The sequence below is a fragment of the Mytilus californianus genome, unplaced genomic scaffold, assembly GCF_021869535.1.
Source record: "Mytilus californianus isolate M0D057914Y unplaced genomic scaffold, xbMytCali1.0.p SCAF_5, whole genome shotgun sequence".
NCBI classification, from domain to species: Eukaryota; Metazoa; Mollusca; class Bivalvia; order Mytilida; family Mytilidae; genus Mytilus; species Mytilus californianus.
The window spans coordinates 76,842,950-76,862,799 of record NW_026262701.1 but is presented as its reverse complement, the minus strand read 5'-3'; the positions used below and the strand labels follow the sequence as shown (position 1 = coordinate 76,862,799).

Here is a 19,850-nt window from a genome sequence, read left to right as displayed (position 1 = left end):
GGTGATCCGTTTATTTGGCAATCGCCAATGGCAGTCAGCAGGGTTTAAGAACATTTGTTGTTCGACCTGTAAGTCAAATGCGTTTTGTTAAAATATACTTTCTCACTTTTTTGGTCTTTTGGAAAATGTTGTTTGTGCTGTATTTAGACCCCTCTAACAAGAAATTTGTTTTGCATGCACACGTATAAAAATTGCGATTTTTATTCAACGCAATCATAGGTTTGAACGTTGTTTTCAATTTAGACTTGTTTATATTTTTTCGTTTGGGCTTGTATTATATTTGCCTTCGGGTTTATATGATCCGTTCATCCTATTTTGACTCCTCAAAATTCAAGAGTCTATCCTAAATTGAGGTAAATTGTATGGCTTTCCAAATACTGTTTCGATTCCTAACATCACTGAAGAGACATTAATTGTCGAAATCCGGATATGGTGTACAAAAACCTGTGCACCTTTTATTTGTGGTATACCATCTGTTCCGCAAGTTTATTGTTTTCTGTTTAGTATTGAATTTAAAATTAAGACCCATTTATTACATCGGTGATCCGTTTATTTGGCAATCGCCATGGGCAGTCAGCAGGGTTTAAGAACATGTGTTGTTCGACCTGTTAGTCAAATGCGTTTTGTTAAAATATACTTTCTCACTTTTTTGGTCTTTTGGAAAATGTTGTTTGTGCTGTATTTAGACCCCTCTAACAAGAAATTTGTTTTGCATGCACACGTATAAAAATTGCGATTTTTATCCAACGCAATCATAGGTTTGAACGTTGTTTTCAATTTAGACTTGTTTAAATTTTTTCGTTTGGGCTTGTATTATATTTGCCTTCGGGTTTATATGATCCGTTCATCCTATTTTGACTCCTCAAAATTCAAGAGTCTATCCTAAATTGAGGTAAATTGTATGGCTTTCCAAATACTGTTTCGATTCCTAACATCACTGAAGAGACATTAATTGTCGAAATCCGGATATGGTGTACAAAAACCTGTGCACCTTTTATTTGCGGTATACCATCTTTTCCGCAAGTTTATTGTTTTCTGTTTAGTATTAAATTTAAAATTAAGACCCATTTATTACATCGGTGATCCGTTTATTTGGCAATCGCCAATGGCAGTCAGCAGGGTTTAAGAACATTTGTTGTTCGACCTGTTAGTCAAATGCGTTTTGTTAAAATATACTTTCTCACTTTTTTGGTCTTTTGGAAAATGTTGTTTGTGCTGTATTTAGACCCCTCTAACAAGAAATTTGTTTTGCATGCACACGTATAAAAATTGCGATTTTTATTCAACGCAATCATAAGTTTGAACGTTGTTTTCAATTTAGACTTGTTTATATTTTTTCGTTTGGGCTTGTATTATATTTGCCTTCGGGTTTATATGATCCGTTCATCCTATTTTGACTCCTCAAAATTCAAGAGTCTATCCTAAATTGAGGTAAATTGTATGGCTTTCCAAATACTGTTTCGATTCCTAACATCACTGAAGAGACATTAATTGTCGAAATCCGGATATGGTGTACAAAAACCTGTGCACCTTTTATTTGTGGTATACCATCTTTTCCGCAAGTTTATTGTTTTCTGTTTAGTATTAAATTTAAAATTAAGACCCATTTATTACATCGGTGATCCGTTTATTTGGCAATCGCCAATGGCAGTCAGCAGGGTTTAAGAACATTTGTTGTTCGACCTGTTAGTCAAATGCGTTTTGTTAAAATATACTTTCTCACTTTTTTGGTCTTTTGGAAAATGTTGTTTGTGCTGTATTTAGACCCCTCTAACAAGAAATTTGTTTTGCATGCACACGTATAAAAATTGCGATTTTTATCCAACGCAATCATAGGTTTGAACGTTGTTTTCAATTTAGACTTGTTTATATTTTTTCGTTTGGGCTTGTATTATATTTGCCTTCGGGTTTATATGATCCGTTCATCCTATTTTGACTCCTCAAAATTCAAGAGTCTATGCAAAATTGAGGTAAATTTTATGGCTTTCCAAATACTGTTTCGATTCCTAACATCACTGAAGAGACATTAGTTGTCGAAATCCGGATATGGTGTACAAAAACCTGTGCACCTTTTATTTGTGGTATACCATCTTTTCCGCAAGTTTATTGTTTTCTGTTTAGTATTAAATTTAAAATTAAGACCCATTTATTACATCGGTGATCCGTTTATTTGGCAATCGCCAATGGCAGTCAGCAGGGTTTAAGAACATTTGTTGTTCGACCTGTTAGTCAAATGCGTTTTGTTAAAATATACTTTCTCACTTTTTTGGTCTTTTGGAAAATGTTGTTTGTGCTGTATTTAGACCCCTCTAACAAGAAATTTGTTTTGCATGCACACGTATAAAAATTGCGATTTTTATTCAACGCAATCATAGGTTTGAACGTTGTTTTCAATTTAGACTTGTTTATATTTTTTCGTTTGGGCTTGTATTATATTTGCCTTCGGGTTTATATGATCCGTTCATTCTATTTTGACTCCTCAAAATTCAAGAGTCTATCCTAAATTGAGGTAAATTGTATGGCTTTCCAAATACTGTTTCGATTCCTAACATCACTGAAGAGACATTAATTGTCGAAATCCGGATATGGTGTACAAAAACCTGTGCACCTTTTATTTGTGGTATACCATCTTTTCCGCAAGTTTATTGTTTTCTGTTTAGTATTAAATTTAAAATTAAGACCCATTTATTACATCGGTGATCCGTTTATTTGGCAATCGCCAATGGCAGTCAGCAGGGTTTAAGAACATTTGTTGTTCGACCTGTTAGTCAAATGCGTTTTGTTAAAATATACTTTCTCACTTTTTTGGTCTTTTGGAAAATGTTGTTTGTGCTGTATTTAGACCCCTCTAACAAGAAATTTGTTTTGCATGCACACGTATAAAAATTGCGATTTTTATCCAACGCAATCATAGGTTTGAACGTTGTTTTCAATTTAGACTTGTTTATATTTTTTCGTTTGGGCTTGTATTATATTTGCCTTCGGGTTTATATGATCCGTTCATCCTATTTTGACTCCTCAAAATTCAAGAGTCTATGCAAAATTGAGGTAAATTGTATGGCTTTCCAAATACTGTTTCGATTCCTAACATCACTGAAGAGACATTAGTTGTCGAAATCCGGATATGGTGTACAAAAACCTGTGCACCTTTTATTTGCGGTATACCATCTTTTCCGCAAGTTTATTGTTTTCTGTTTAGTATTAAATTTAAAATTAAGACCCATTTATTACATCGGTAATCCGTTTATTTGGCAATCGCCAATGGCAGTCAGCAGGGTTTAAGAACATTTGTTGTTCGACCTGTTAGTCAAATGCGTTTTGTTAAAATATACTTTCTCACTTTTTTGGTCTTTTGGAAAATGTTGTTTGTGCTGTATTTAGACCCCTCTAACAAGAAATTTGTTTTGCATGCACACGTATAAAAATTGCGATTTTTATCCAACGCAATCATAGGTTTGAACGTTGTTTTCAATTTAGACTTGTTTATATTTTTTCGTTTGGGCTTGTATTATATTTGCCTTCGGGTTTATATGATCCGTTCATCCTATTTTGACTCCTCAAAATTCAAGAGTCTATGCAAAATTGAGGTAAACTGTATGGCTTTCCAAATACTGTTTCGATTCCTAACATCACTGAAGAGACATTAATTGTCGAAATCCGGATATGGTGTACAAAAACCTGTGCACCTTTTATTTGCGGTATACCATCTTTTCCGCAAGTTTATTGTTTTCTGTTTAGTATTAAATTTAAAATTAAGACCCATTTATTACATCGGTGATCCGTTTATTTGGCAATCGCCAATGTCAGTCAGCAGGGTTTAAGAACATTTGTTGTTCGACCTGTTAGTCAAATGCGTTTTGTTAAAATATACTTTCTCACTTTTTTGGTCTTTTGGAAAATGTTGTTTGTGCTGTATTTAGACTCCTCTAACAAGAAATTTGTTTTGCATGCACACGTATAAAAATTGCAATTTTTATCCAACGCAATCATAGGTTTGAACGTTGTTTTCAATTTAGACTTGTTTATATATATATATATATATATATATATATATATAGATTGCCTAACAATGTAATTTTAACACACTAGTTAGTATGTAAATATAAGAATGTTTAAAATATTTACAAAATGATAAAAATAAACGCAATATTTCGCTAGACTAACTAGCTTTATCAAGCGAGCATCTATCCAGGTGAAATCGGATGTAGATGATAAGAAACTTTTGCAGCTCAATGTATATGTTGCACTTGAATTTAGCTGCCTTGAAAATAATACATAATATGGATGAAGTTCAAGATTTTTACAAAATTGGTAGTTGAAGTTAGCAACGTCCATTGGCCAATATTACAGGATAAAAAGGACGATGCTGTGTACTTAATTATTCTTTATCTTTCCTGTATCTTTTCTCATCTTTTTCGTTAAGAATATCAGGTTCTAAAGTGTGGAGTTGGTGGATCCAAAAATTTTCTCTTCTCCTTCTCGCCGTGGTGTCCCACTCAGTGTTGACTTCTATGATTTGGAAAGTAACATTATCAAAAGAATGTTTCGTTGAACAAAGATGTCTTGTGAGAGGACAGTTTTTGTTAGTTTTGTACCATGAACGATGGTTATTGAGCCGAATATTAAATTTGTCCATTGTTTCTCCCACATACTGAATGCCACAAGTGTCACATGTTAATATATAAATTGAGTTCTCCGTTTTACAGTTGGAATTTGAGTAGATGGTATAATTTTGTTTAGTAACGGAGCTGATGAAAGAACTGCTTGTATTGGCAGCTTTACAACACAAGCAGTTCCTTCGACCACATTGTTTGTAGCAACCGGGAGATGGAGTAGGCTGCTTTGCTAATACAGATGTCACTAATTTGTCACGGATGTTTTTAGGTCTTCTGAAGGCCATGACTGGTGGTGAGGAAAATACTTTTTTAAGATTTGAATCATTTTCTATAATTTTCCAGTGCTTCTGAACAATGGAAGACACATTTTTAAAATCAGGATGGTAAGTGAGTACAAGGGGTGTTCTGTTAGCTGCTTTATTCTTATCTTTGTACTCTAGAAGTTCTTGGCGACTAGTTTTGTTTGCTCTTTCGAAAGCGCTATCAATGATGTTGTTATTGTATCCTCGAACAACTAGATGTTTACGTAGTTGTCCAAGTCTAGCATTTTGCGTATTTTCAGTAGAGCATATTCTCTTGATTCGCAATGCCTGGCTGAATGGGATGCCACGGGAGCAGTGTTTAGGATGGCAACTTTTAGGAGAAAGGAATTGATGTTTGTCCGTTTGTTTGATATGAAGGTCCGTTATAATGGTTCCGTTCTTGATGTAACTCGTAGTGTCGAGGAAGTTTATTTTCTCCATAGATGATTCATATGTAAATTTTATTGAATGGTGGAAAGAGTTACAGTGTCCTAGAAATTCATTAAGATGTTCTTGTGAATCTGTCCATTTGAAATCAATATCGTCAATGAATCGGAACCATGATAAGGGCTGGTATGGAGCACTAGCCAAGAGGCGTTTTTCAAGTTGGCCCATAAATATGTTGGCATATGACGGGGCCATTTTTGTGCCCATACTAGTACCGTCTATCTGGAGATAATGTTTTTCATTGAAAGAGAAGTTGTTGTTCTCTAGCACTAGTTTCAGAAGTGTAACAAGGCACTCAGTTGGAGGATTTTTTTCACTACGAGTGTTCCATACCTCTTCACACGCTGCTATTCCTTCGTCTTGTGGAATGTTGGTATATAAAGAAGACACGTCCATGGATGCAAGTATAGTATTGCTTGGTAGAGGATTGAGGCTTTCCATTTTCTTTAGATAATCAGTCGTATCTTGGATGTAAGAGGGTAGTTCTTCCACATGAGGTCTTAGATGATGGTCTACAAATTCTGATATCTTTTCAGTTGGATGACTATTTGCTGAAACAATTGGTCGACCTGGATTGCCCGTTTTATGTATTTTAGGGAACATATAGAATCTTCCGGCCTTTGCTTCGTTCTCAAGAGGTCGGAGATAATCAAAGGTGTCATTGTCTATATGCTTTTTGTCGAACATCTCTTGAAGGATGGTGTTGATCCTTCGAATAGTATTTAGTGTTGGATCTGTGGTTAATTGTTTATAAAAAATCGAGTTTGAAAGTTGGCGATTTCCCTCTGCTATGTAATCTGTTTTATTCATGACAACCACAGCGCCCCCTTTGTCGGCAGGTTTTATTACGATATCCTCTTGATCTTTTAACGCTTTCAAAGCAATGCTTTCTGACTTGGATAAATTATAATTTCTTGTATTTGTTATACAGGACTTTATATCAGACCTCACGTAGTTAATGAATGACTCCAAGTTATCATTTTTACTCTTAAGATCTTTAACTAAAAAGAAACTACAAACTGAACATCATTTATCAAACTTAAAAAAATATATTCAAAGTAGAACTGTACCAAAAGGTTTAAACATCAAAGTGAGTCCCCAGGCACCGGGACATAAATCCAAAAGATTCATGAGCCGTTGGAATGAAATTCTGTTTAACTGTTCAATCCAGCTACTTCAACTGTTACTTTCCTTTACAACCACACATTACAAACAAATTGTAAATGAAATATCAGATATTATCAACAATAGTAACATTTCACGTGACGATTTACCAATAATTAAACGTCGCCTCGCAGATATTGAAAAAATTGAACTATCCAAACACAAAGAAAAACAAAGGAATAAATTTCAAAGAGATAAAATTCACACTGTCTATTTAAATCAGGATATGAATGATATCAATACAACAAACCATAAGGTCCCTAGAAAAAGAAAATTCAAAAGACGGAAACAAAAAACTGAAAGCATTGTTGTAAATTTGTCATCTAAAGAACTTACACGTGCTGAAGAATCTCTTTTAAGTAAAGGTTTAAACTTCTGTCCTATCCCATCAAATGTAAATAACTTTCAGCTAGACGAGGACTTAGACCAATTCGCTAGACGTTTACGCTTGAAAGATTTTTTCTACAATAGGGGCAAGAAAAACCTTGAAGAAGCTGGATTAACAGATTCAGATACTGACACCAATGAAGAAGTCACGCCCATCCCAAAATTTAAGAAAAAAAGTTCATGGAAACCACCTAAGAGTAAAAATGATAACTTGGAGTCATTCATTAACTACGTGAGGTCTGATATAAAGTCCTGTATAACAAATACAAGAAATTATAATTTATCCAAGTCAGAAAGCATTGCTTTGAAAGCGTTAAAAGATCAAGAGGATGTCGTAATAAAACCTGCCGACAAAGGGGGCGCTGTGGTTGTCATGAATAAAACAGATTACATAGCAGAGGGAAATCGCCAACTTTCAAACTCGATTTTTTATAAACAATTAACCACAGATCCAACACTAAATACTATTCGAAGGATCAACACCATCCTTCAAGAGATGTTCGACAAAAAGCATATAGACAATGACACCTTTGATTATCTCCGACCTCTTGAGAACGAAGCAAAGGCCGGAAGATTCTATATGTTGCCTAAAATACATAAAACGGGCAATCCAGGTCGACCAATTGTTTCAGCAAATAGTCATCCAACTGAAAAGATATCAGAATTTGTAGACCATCATCTAAGACCTCATGTGGAAGAACTATCCTCTTACATCCAAGATACGACTGATTATCTAAAGAAAATGGAAAGCCTCAATCCTCTACCAAGCAATACTATACTTGCATCCATGGACGTGTCTTCTTTATATACCAACATTCCACAAGACGAAGGAATAGCAGCGTGTGAAGAGGTATGGAACACTCGTAGTGAAAAAAATCCTCCAACTGAGTGCCTTGTTACACTTCTGAAACTAGTGCTAGAGAACAACAACTTCTCTTTCAATGAAAAACATTATCTCCAGATAGACGGTACTAGTATGGGCACAAAAATGGCCCCGTCATATGCCAACATATTTATGGGCCAACTTGAAAAACGCCTCTTGGCTAGTGCTCCATACCAGCCCTTATCATGGTTCCGATTCATTGACGATATTGATTTCAAATGGACAGATTCACAAGAACATCTTAATGAATTTCTAGGACACTGTAACTCTTTCCACCATTCAATAAAATTTACATATGAATCATCTATGGAGAAAATAAACTTCCTCGACACTACGAGTTACATCAAGAACGGAACCATTATAACGGACCTTCATATCAAACAAACGGACAAACATCAATTCCTTTCTCCTAAAAGTTGCCATCCTAAACACTGCTCCCGTGGCATCCCATTCAGCCAGGCATTGCGAATCAAGAGAATATGCTCTACTGAAAATACGCAAAATGCTAGACTTGGACAACTACGTAAACATCTAGTTGTTCGAGGATACAATAACAACATCATTGATAGCGCTTTCGAAAGAGCAAACAAAACTAGTCGCCAAGAACTTCTAGAGTACAAAGATAAGAATAAAGCAGCTAACAGAACACCCCTTGTACTCACTTACCATCCTGATTTTAAAAATGTGTCTTCCATTGTTCAGAAGCACTGGAAAATTATAGAAAATGATTCAAATCTTAAAAAAGTATTTTCCTCACCACCAGTCATGGCCTTCAGAAGACCTAAAAACATCCGTGACAAATTAGTGACATCTGTATTAGCAAAGCAGCCTACTCCATCTCCCGGTTGCTACAAACAATGTGGTCGAAGGAACTGCTTGTGTTGTAAAGCTGCCAATACAAGCAGTTCTTTCATCAGCTCCGTTACTAAACAAAATTATACCATCTACTCAAATTCCAACTGTAAAACGGAGAACTCAATTTATATATTAACATGTGACACTTGTGGCATTCAGTATGTGGGAGAAACAATGGACAAATTTAATATTCGGCTCAATAACCATCGTTCATGGTACAAAACTAACAAAAACTGTCCTCTCACAAGACATCTTCGTTCAACGAAACATTCTTTTGATAATGTTACTTTCCAAATCATAGAAGTCAACACTGAGTGGGACACCACGGCGAGAAGGAGAAGAGAAAATTTTTGGATCCACCAACTCCACACTTTAGAACCTGATGGTCTTAACGAAAAAGATGAGAAAAGATACAGGAAAGATAAAGAATAATTAAGTACACAGCATCGTCCTTTTTATCCTGTAATATTGGCCAATGGACGTTGCTAACTTCAACTACCAATTTTGTAAAAATCTTGAACTTCATCCATATTATGTATTATTTTCAAGGCAGCTAAATTCAAGTGCAACATATACATTGAGCTGCAAAAGTTTCTTATCATCTACATCCGATTTCACCTGGATAGATGCACGCTTGATAAAGCTAGTTAGTCTAGCGAAATATTGCGTTTATTTTTATCATTTTGTAAATATTTTAAACATTCTTATATTTACATACTAACTAGTGTGTTAAAATTACATTGTTAGGCAATCTATAATTTTATTTGTGTAATTGAATTAATCTCTGTACTGATTAATCCACACTCCCATAGATTTGTATGTCATGTGCTGCTATTTATAGGCACTTATATATATATATATATATATATATATATATATATATATATATATATGTAGTGCGTTGGCGAGACAGAACAGTTATTCAACAAACGCATGAATGGCTATCGACGTGACTACACCTGCAAGCCCGACCTCCCCGGAAGTCGTCATTTGAGTTCACCTAGGCACGCCCAAGCTGATCCCAAAAACCTTACCATTACAATCATAGACCACAACGAGTATTGGTCAAGGGCCGACAGTTTCGCTCGAGAAAGGTTTTGGATAAGAAAGCTCAGGACAGTTTTCCCAGCGGGCATAAATGAAAAAAAAACATAGAATGAGTCACTCATTTTCCTGCCATCACTTGTTTCCAGTAACCCAGGCTTCCGTACAGTTTTTAAGAATTTTTTAAATATACCAGTTTAAATTACAGGGTTCTATTCATTTGGGAGGGATGCATAAGTAGGCAGTCACGTTCAATTATTTAACCTTAGTCAAAATTTATTATTATCGTTTTAATCATTATCAAACTGCTATCTATTTGGGATGTTGAAGCATATCTTTGTAGTCTCTGTTGTAAATAGCTACATAAGCTACGTCATGAACAAGCGTCTCTATGATGTTCAGTTTTGACTGTTTTATTGTATAAATTTCAAGATTGTTAAAGTTTTATAATCAGACTAGATTGATATGATTCATTTTCCATCGTGATCATACTGATGAAGGATATCAGTTATCCAAAATATTTAACATTTGTTCATTTTATTATTATTTTTTGGTGATGTTGTACCCTTTTAGACTTGTTATATATTATATTTTGTAGTGTACTGTATCATAATTATATGATCCATCGCCCCGTAAGATTTATCGTTGGCTATTATTCAGTCATTTACTATATATACGCAGCCATGTGTGGGCGAAATGGGTATGTTTAATCCAATGCCTCGTGTAGGGAGAGTGACATGCTACCTGTTCGCTAAAAAAATTTCAACAACTCGCACAGGGGTAATAGATGGCCTGTTATAAGGCAAAATGTCTGCCCCTACCTAAAATCCTATTTTTCAGTGGCAGTCCAAATTTCCCGCCCTTTAACCGATCGAACTACCGCTAAGTTGGTTCACTGTTGTAAATAGACTATTTTCATAATACCAACTTTTCGCTCCGGATTTTTTAAATTTTCGACAGGTTACCTACTCAGTGGTAGGACATCCTGGTACCCGGTCAAGTAGGAGCAACCAAAAGAAGTAAAATTAAACATACAATTGGTGCATTTTGTTTTTCCAATGACTTTGTCGTGTATAGAAAACATGAAACAGTTAATTTTCCCCCTAAATTGTACGGATCGTACATGTAACTTGATTTTACTTCTTTAAATCGCCCTTACTTGATCGAGTACCAGGATGCCCTACCACAATGAAGATACCCTGTCGAAAAAATTAAAATCCGGAGTCAAAAGTCGGTAACATGAAAATGGTCCATTGGTCTCGTTCTAAATATGCCTGAAATATTTACAACCTGTCGTTGAACAAGCAACAATCAATCAAATACTCAGGGAGAGTAAACAATTCACATACTGTAAAGACGCCTGTCTATTGTTGAAGCCTGTATTTTGTCTCTAGCTAGGTGTATTTTGATTTTGTTTTGTCGTCGGTCATCTCATCGACGCACACCCCATATCTCTTTTTATTTATATTGATATCATTCACGAAACAATTCAGGACAAACAAAAAATCCCCCAAAAAAATATGTCACCTAAAAGGAATGTAATTGATGAAGAATGGCTTTTGCTATTATTTTGGAACTACTTTTTGAATACTCTGTTTATACATTTTTGTTCGCACTTCACCATCATAGAATGTAAATAATTAAAACTAAAATGTGAATTTGGTAATTGCTATGGGTTTATTCAATATTTGGATTAAACAAAAATCAAAGGAATATAAGTGCCTATAAAAAGCAACACAAAACAAACATATCTATAGGAGCGTTGATTAATCAGTACATGCAAAGATTAATACAATTACACAAATAAAATTATAAATGTGCCTTTTCATTACTTATACCAGTAAGCTTTTTAATTTGTTGGTTACTTGAAATTTAATAGAACATTTTGTACTTAACTAGCTGTAAAAGGAAAAATGATGTTTACATCATAACAGATACATTGACATAAAGACAAAAAGTTCATTAAACGGGAATTAACTATAATAGTCAACAAAGATTAAAAAAGAGTAAATTACAATAACACCGAACTCCAAGGAAAATTCAATCCGAAAAGCCCTTTATTAATTGGCAAAAAAAAAAACTCAAACACATCAAACGATTGGAAAACAACTGTCATATTCCTTACTTGGTACAACACAATTTTAAAAAAGCATATCGTTGCAAAATATCTCTCTGGTCATATCTAAATATAAATGACAAGATCTCAAAATTATATATTTGTTTGCAGTTTAAAGAGTTTTTTTGCTAAATTCAAGAAGTTTGAAACCCTAATGCAAATAGTCAAGACATCATTTAAAAGTATAAATATTGATGTTTGACAGACTAATGCCACTCTTATGAACATCCGAAGTACTGTTTGATTTTCGAAATCCAATAACCAACAACATGAATACGGTGGCCTTATCATAACTTCTCCTTTATAGTGTGCCTTTTCATTACTTATACCAGTAAGCTTTTTAAATTGGATGGTTACCTGAAATGCATGAATTAATGGATTTAAATACCAAAACTGTTATGAAAACGATAATAAATATAGTATCTGAAGGATTATATATCCAGTGTTTGTTTCTTGTATAACATGGTAAATTTGGTCGAACATTTTGTACTTAATTAATTATTAAAGGAACAATAATGTCTACATCTTAACAGATACATTGAAATAAAGACAAACTTTATCAAACAGGAAATAACTATAATTTTAATTCAATTCACCCCCAGTTTACTATAATTTACAATTATATGCAAGTTTAACGTTTTGTATTATAAAACATTAAACATAAGTTATTTAATAAAGCGTCAGTGAAATTTAATGATACATATCATTGAAGATCTGAGATCAGCAAAAGAAATGTACAACTGAAGAGCTAGATTGCCCTTTTGAATAGGTACATATACATACATGTAAACATATAACATAATTCTAGTTATCATGTGATTACTGTGCGGTCTGCAATAATATATACATTTATTTATATTAAATGAAAATAGAAACATCATGACATGGGCATTACAACCCTCATGTCCACTAGTTTCATTACTATCAGAAATACAGACGACAAAACAAATAAGGATTGAAACCGTATAAAACATACATGTAATACTGTTCGCAAATATAAAGAGATATATCATTACATGTAGCTACTTTGCCGGTTAACGGTATGAAATCACCCCATCTCTTATAGATGTACTTTATCGGCATCTTACCTCTCTTTTCTAAATAGTTCATCATAAATTATATGGTTACGAATATTTCAGTATGTCAACATCCCTAAACAACCCTGGCATAGCTCCATTGATGATTCAAGAAACAACAAATCAACCACCGCTTACAGAAAATAGAAATCAACACGTATTTCCAGTCAGGACATTCAAGGTGTTAGGTGGAATACAAATTGGATTAGGTGTACTGATAGGCATTCTCAGCTTGATTGGAGTCGTTATGGATACCATTGGAATGCACAAGCTTGACGACTGCAAGTATCAACAGTATCAACACAGTTACGATTATGATCCTTCATATTTCAACAGGTGCTATTCATACAGAAACAGTAATCTGCTATTTAGTTTTGACTTATCATGTTTGATATGTTCTGGATGGGTAAGTGGGTATTGTTTATTGATTAATTGAAAACAACTTTCTTTATACTCACCCTGCCTAAGAGTATTGTTTTGTTTTGTCCCCTTTTTCATTACAGTTAGAGGCAACATTGGTTACCAATGTTCAAATCACATTTATCTACACAAAATGTATTTAGAAGACACTACAAACAGTTCAGAGTCTGAAAAGACCATATTTTGTGCTCGACCAGTTAAGTCGAGCACAGATTTTACTTAATAAGACTCGACGTAATCTCGAAAGTACTTAACTGTACTTAACTGTACTCGATTTTACTTAATAAGTCTGATTCAGTATTAGATAATCTTGGTAAAGTCTGAAATGGTCTCGACAAATACTCAACCAGTCTCGACTCAGTCTCGACCTGTCTCGATCAGTCTTGACTAAGTCTCGACCTGTCTCGACTAGTCTTGACTCAGTCTCGACTAGTCTCGACCTGTCTCAACCAGTCATTTTTTTTTAAATTTTAGTCTAGACTGGTCTGAATCAGCCCATCTAACTCAATTGTATATTGATCTTACAAGATTCCAGGTTATTTGGTAGTTTGATTCATTTTTGTCAAATGAAAGGATTTTATTAATAGGTAGAAAAGCTAGAATGTTCAATTTTGTTTAAATTCAGATAGTAACTTATTTTTTTTTTTTTTAATTATTTCTATAAATTTTTCAAATCAACTTAGATTTTCATAAAACTTTACAGCTATCTCAATTATACATTGAGCTTAGAGAATGCTAGGTTGTTTGGAAGTTTGATTTACTGCTGTCAAATTTAAGGATTTATTTAATAGGTAAAAAGCTAGAATTTTCAACTCGGACTAAATTCAGACAGTCACCTTTAATTTTTCATAACTTTTCCTAATAAAGTTGAATTTTCATAAACCTATAGGGTTATCTCAATTATATATTGATCTTACTATCGGAATTTAGTGTTAACTGAATATTCTAGCTTTTTTCTACCTATTAATTAAATCCTTAAATTTGACAGCAATACCCTAAACGACCAAAAAACCTGGAATTCTGTTAGATCAATATATAATTGAGATAGCTGTAAAGTTTAATGAAAATCCAAGTTGATTTGAAAAAGTTATAGAAATAATTAAAGGTGACTATCTGAATTTAATCAAAACTGAAAATTCTAGCTTTTTTACCTATTCTTAAATCCTTTAATTTAACAGCAATAAATCAAACTACTAAATAACCTGGAATTTTGTAGGATCAATATATAATTGAGTTAGATGGGCTGATTCAGACCATTCAAGACTAAATTTAAAGGTCAAGACTGGTCGAGACAGGTCGAGACTGGTCGAGACAGGTCGAGACTTAGTCAAGTTTGGTCGAGACAGGTCGAAACTGAGTCGAGACTGGTCGAGCATTTGTGGAGATCATACAGGTCGAGACTTAGTCAAGATTGGTCGAGACAGATCGAGACTTAGTCGAGACTGGTCGAGCATTTGTCGAGATCATTTCAGACTTTACACAGATTATCAAGTACTGAATTAGACTTATTTAGTAAAGTCGAGACCAAAATCGAGTACAGTTAAGTACAGTTAAGTAATGTCGAGATTACGTGGAGTCTTATGAAGTAAAATCTGTGCTCGACTTTACTGGTCGAGCACAAAATATGGTCTTTTCAGACTCTGAGTAGTTTGTAATGAGATACAAAGCAGGGTATAAAAAACCGAGACTGGATGTATTTACAGGTTACTCGTTTCCTGATATACATGCATCGCACACCATTCAAATACACACACGTTCAAATTAGCACAATCAGGAATAGGACACAATCGGTGAATTTTCTTCATTTTCAAAACTTACCAAACGGTTTATATTTTTTTTTATATTGTAGTCCCAGTGCGTTTGAAGAAGTGTCAAAAGTGTCCCAAGCAGTATTTTTACCTGTTTTGATGAACATGTTTTTCATTTAAGAATTAATTTGTAGACTAAAGTTGTTGACAAAAATACAAAAGCAAGGAAGAGCACTCTCATCTGTTTTCCATCTCAAAGTCACAAAATAAACCAAAGGTCACACATAACTCAAAGCTTAAGACGGTTCAATTACCGTTTTGAAAGAGATTCTTTTGTAAATGTCGATCAGATTACATCTTTGCATTAAAACACAGCTGCATGTGTGTTTTAGCAGCAATTTGTTATTTGTGTTAGGCAAACAATCCAACAGATACTGACATAAATATCCTAAATATCTCACTGCAAAATGCGGTTATAATACAAACATTTAGACAACCAAGGGCGCATCAAAATGGGTTTGACAGGATATCATTAATGAAAAGAGCAAATTATTTGGATGGACTATATAACAATATCGGTAAACAATTGACAGACAGAGCGAACATGAAATGTTCATCCTTTTTGTCATACTCTACGCTTGCGAAGATTTAACCAGACTTTCAGCATATAGTACAAAATGGCTAAAAGATAATAATTATTGCTTTAAAGCAATATTTGAAAGTGAAAGAGAAATTACGCATTGATCAAACGAAATACAACAAAAAGAAAAACAATAGTCCACTAAATAATCCAAAGAAAATATAAGATTGAAAAAATTTAGGGTGCTCAAGAAGAAAAAAAAAATTTCAAACTTGGTGATTCCAATTTCAGTTTCTATTATTAGTTTTTCAGCAGTAATATAATTACCCTCTGTCCCATTGTTAGGCGTTTACACATCTCAATAAAAACGTTACGCTCGTGCATTTCACACTATACGGACTACATTAACAATGGTGTTGCTCCTTACACGAAAACTGCTCTCATAGAGTAAGTGGAAGGACGACTTCAAAAGTTTAACGGTCACCATCACGATTGGTTGACCGATACGATGCGTCTATGTCTAAAATCACTAGCGACATATTGTCGTGGTCTTAGATCTTTGAATAACAGAAAAGTCGTCTGATCTGGTTTTTGTTCTGATTATGTCCTGTTCCAAATTGTGACATTTTGACTGAGTGTGGATTCGCATGACAGGCGATGCATGCAAGCATACCAGGAGACGCCCGCCCATCAACGAATCCGGCCTCTCTTCTTTTGGAGACATTCGCTTCCAGTTTACAACACTTTGAATCGTACGAAATAAAAGGATTTCATACCCCAGTTATAAATTACCTTAGCTGCATTTGGCAACATCTTTCGGAATTTTCTACCCTCAATGCTCTACTTTATTTAGCCTTTTAACTTATTTGATTCGGGCGTCACTGATGAGTTTTTTGGAGACGAAATGCGCGTCTAGCGTAAAACATTATCAGCCTTGTATCATTGATGAGTTTTCTCCCTCCAGTTTTTGTTTTTGTTACCTTGATTTGTATCTTCGTACTCGATTTATGAGATTTGAACAGATGTAACCTACAGTTAAATAAATCAATACTTGTAATTAATTTATTGATAAATAGATAAATAAATAAATAATATTTATTTAGAGAGGATGCCCCCCTAAGTCATAATTAATCTTCCTGTGTGGCCTCACGAAAATAATATAAAAGAAATTAATAAAGTACATTAAATATTATATACACAATGAATGGTATTGATAAAAACACACCTATCATGCAACTTTTGTCAAGGAAAAAAATCAAAATAAACAAAAAAAATCTTCAAAAGATACCTGCAAATCGTTATCTCAGGAGGTAAGATATATACTTGGAAACATGTATATGTTCTCTTAAAATGAAATGATGTTGGCTTTGATAAGTTTAACAGTTTTTCATCCGCTGAACGTGAATTACAATTTTGATTGTCAAAATAATTAAATTTTCTTGTAAATAAACTCCTATATACCAGGATAAAAAATGTGTACGCCAGACTCGCGTTTCGTCTACAAAAGACTCATCAGTGATGCTCGAACCAAAAAAGTTAAAAGGCCAAATAAAGTACAAAATTGAGCATTGAGAACCCAAAATTCCGATAATGTCCTTAAATGATTTCTGAACAAACAAAGCCTTCTGTTATAGAAAACGTTTTTTTTTTTTTTTTTAACCAATTAAACTATTTAAAAACAATGTAGTAGATGCCGTTATAACATCAGCTTGTTTTAGGGAGGGATAAATCCTACTTTGTAAAAATTCACTCTGATTCAAACAAAAAATTCTCTGAAACTGACATTATCAAGATACTTGATTTCTTGATTGACAACATATTTGTTACGTTTGGAGGACGTGTTTTTCAACAAACTATCGGCATTCCCATGGGAACCAATTGTGCCCCTCTTCTTGCCGACTTGTTCCTTTATTCTTATGAGGCTGACTTCATGCAAGAACTTCTTAGGAAGAAACAAAACAAGTTAGCAATATCCTTTAACTTTACTTTCCGCCATATAGATGATGTTCTCTCACTAAATAATTCAAAATTTGGTGACTATGTTGAACGCATCTATCCCATCGAACTAAAGGTAAAGGATACTACAGATACAGTTAAGTCTGCTTCATATCTTGACTTACATCTAGAAATTGACAATAATGGTCGGTTGAAAACAAAGCTTTACGACAAAAGAGATGATTTCAACTTCCCAATTGTGAACTTTCCATTTCTATGTAGCAACATTCCAGCAGCGCATGCTACGGAGTATATATATCCCAATTGATACGATATTCCCGGGCTTGTATTTCCTATCATGATTTCCTTGATAGAGGGTTGCTGTTCACAAGGAAGCTATGAAGTTGAAACCATCCCTTCGTACATTTTACGGACGCCATCACGAGTTGGCTCACCGTTATAAAATATCCGTTTCACAGATGATATCGGATATGTTCCTTATGTCGTAACTAAAATCCCGTTCCCTTTTCACGAATATGACCTACCGAATTAGACTATTTACCGAGTTTGTAACAACATAAGCAACACGACGGGTGCCACATGTGGAGCAGGATCTACTAACCCGTTTTGAGCACCTGATATCACCCCCAGTTTTGGTGGGGTTCGTGTTGCTTAGTCTTTAGTTTTCAATGTTCTGTCATTGTACTATTATTTGTCTGTTTGTCTTTTCTTTTTTAGCCATGGCGTTGTCAGTTTATTTTCGATCTATGAGTGTGAATGTCCCTCTGGTATCTTTCGCTCCTCTTCTTCTATTACTCTTGTTGTTTTCAGAAGTAACTTATGAAGTTTATTCTTTCAACTTTGAAGTACACCATATAGTGGAACAATAATTAAACAATAGAAAAACATAAAAATAAGAATAATGATTAAAACGTTTGGTATGTTTAGAAATAAGTTAGTTCAATTTGAAATAACATGACACATCTTATTTATTTTTAAAATCCAATTTTATTTATTGTCGATATATAAACCAAGAAGTTTTCCACATTTTGCGGTTTCCAATCTTTCACTTAAAAACATAGACGTCTAAATCAACCCCAGTAGAACAAATTGTCTGTCTTGATTCGATAATAACAATAACTTCATACAATTTTCAACATACCTGTTTTCGATTGATTGATTGATTGTCGGTTACTTACCGTCAAGTGGCAAATATGTCATGCATGTTCAGGACGAGAACACGTTCATGATAAATACAAAAGGTAGGTCCTGTAATAGAGGCTGTCCTGGATGAAGGTCTTGGAAATTTCGACTGCCACTGGGAAACAAGGTTATATTGGATAGCAGAAATTTAGCCTTGAAACAGGCAAACTACGGACCCTCAAAGTGTTGTTGCAAGGGTTCTTAACGTGCAAAAAAAAAGCGTGGCACTCTCTTTACACGAGGCATCGGATTTAACGTCCCCAATCTGATCCGACGTGACTGCAAACTTGTACATCCCGCACAGACAAATGGACGCCTAGCTTTGGCAAGGGTTTTACTGCCGGTCGAAAAAAGAGAAACAGTGACCATATTTTTATTCCCTAGTCACCCTTAGTGGTAACCTGTTTTCAATGATATTTTTATCTTTTTTAAAGGGTTGCATTTAAATTATGCACATCATTTCTTTACTCTGGAAAGGAGAATCATCTGTATCTTACATTTTTCTACATAATAAGTACAATGTAATAAAGAGTCGAACGATCGATGTAAAGGAGGTAATCATTAATGTATAAAATGAATAAAGATGCCCAAGATTTGAACCTTGTGTTACGCTATTTTTATATATTTTGAATCGGACATATCGTTATTAAACAAACAAGTATAACTGAAACAAATCATGTTTACCGTTTTAAACAATATAACATTAAGTATAAAATATGGAGATGTTGTATTACTGTCTATGAAACAACTATCCTCCAAAGTTTGAACGACGTGGATTTAAGCATTTATGGGTCAATATAATGCCAAAACCCATACCGTAAAATTGGCTATAAAAAGCCACGACACTACAAACTAAAAAACAATTGACCGACCATGCAAGAGCCTCATAGGGTAGTCAAGGTCGTTAAATACCCCCTGTAGTAGAAAACAATTGTAATGGGAAAAAATGATTAATGACAAAACAATAAACGAAAACCAAATATTTCAGACAGCAAACCAAATACACTCACTGAACTACAGGCTCCTGACTTGAGACAGAAACATATAGAATATGACGATGTTGAACGGGTATGT

General features: G+C 34.2%; 1 protein-coding gene across 2 annotated transcripts in view; it reads left to right on the top strand.

Moving 5' to 3' along the window:
• Positions 1 to 19,850, top strand: part of LOC127703079 (uncharacterized) — a 182,639-nt gene that overhangs the window by 148,344 nt on the left and 14,445 nt on the right. For both annotated transcript variants that reach the window (XM_052207485.1, XM_052207487.1), the window contains one exon: positions 12,954 to 13,296. Coding sequence is in view for 1 of the 2 variants with exons in the window: in XM_052207487.1 (XP_052063447.1) it covers positions 12,955 to 13,296 (342 nt within the window). In the remaining variant the exon portion in view is untranslated. The remainder of the gene's footprint in view (positions 1 to 12,953; positions 13,297 to 19,850) is intronic.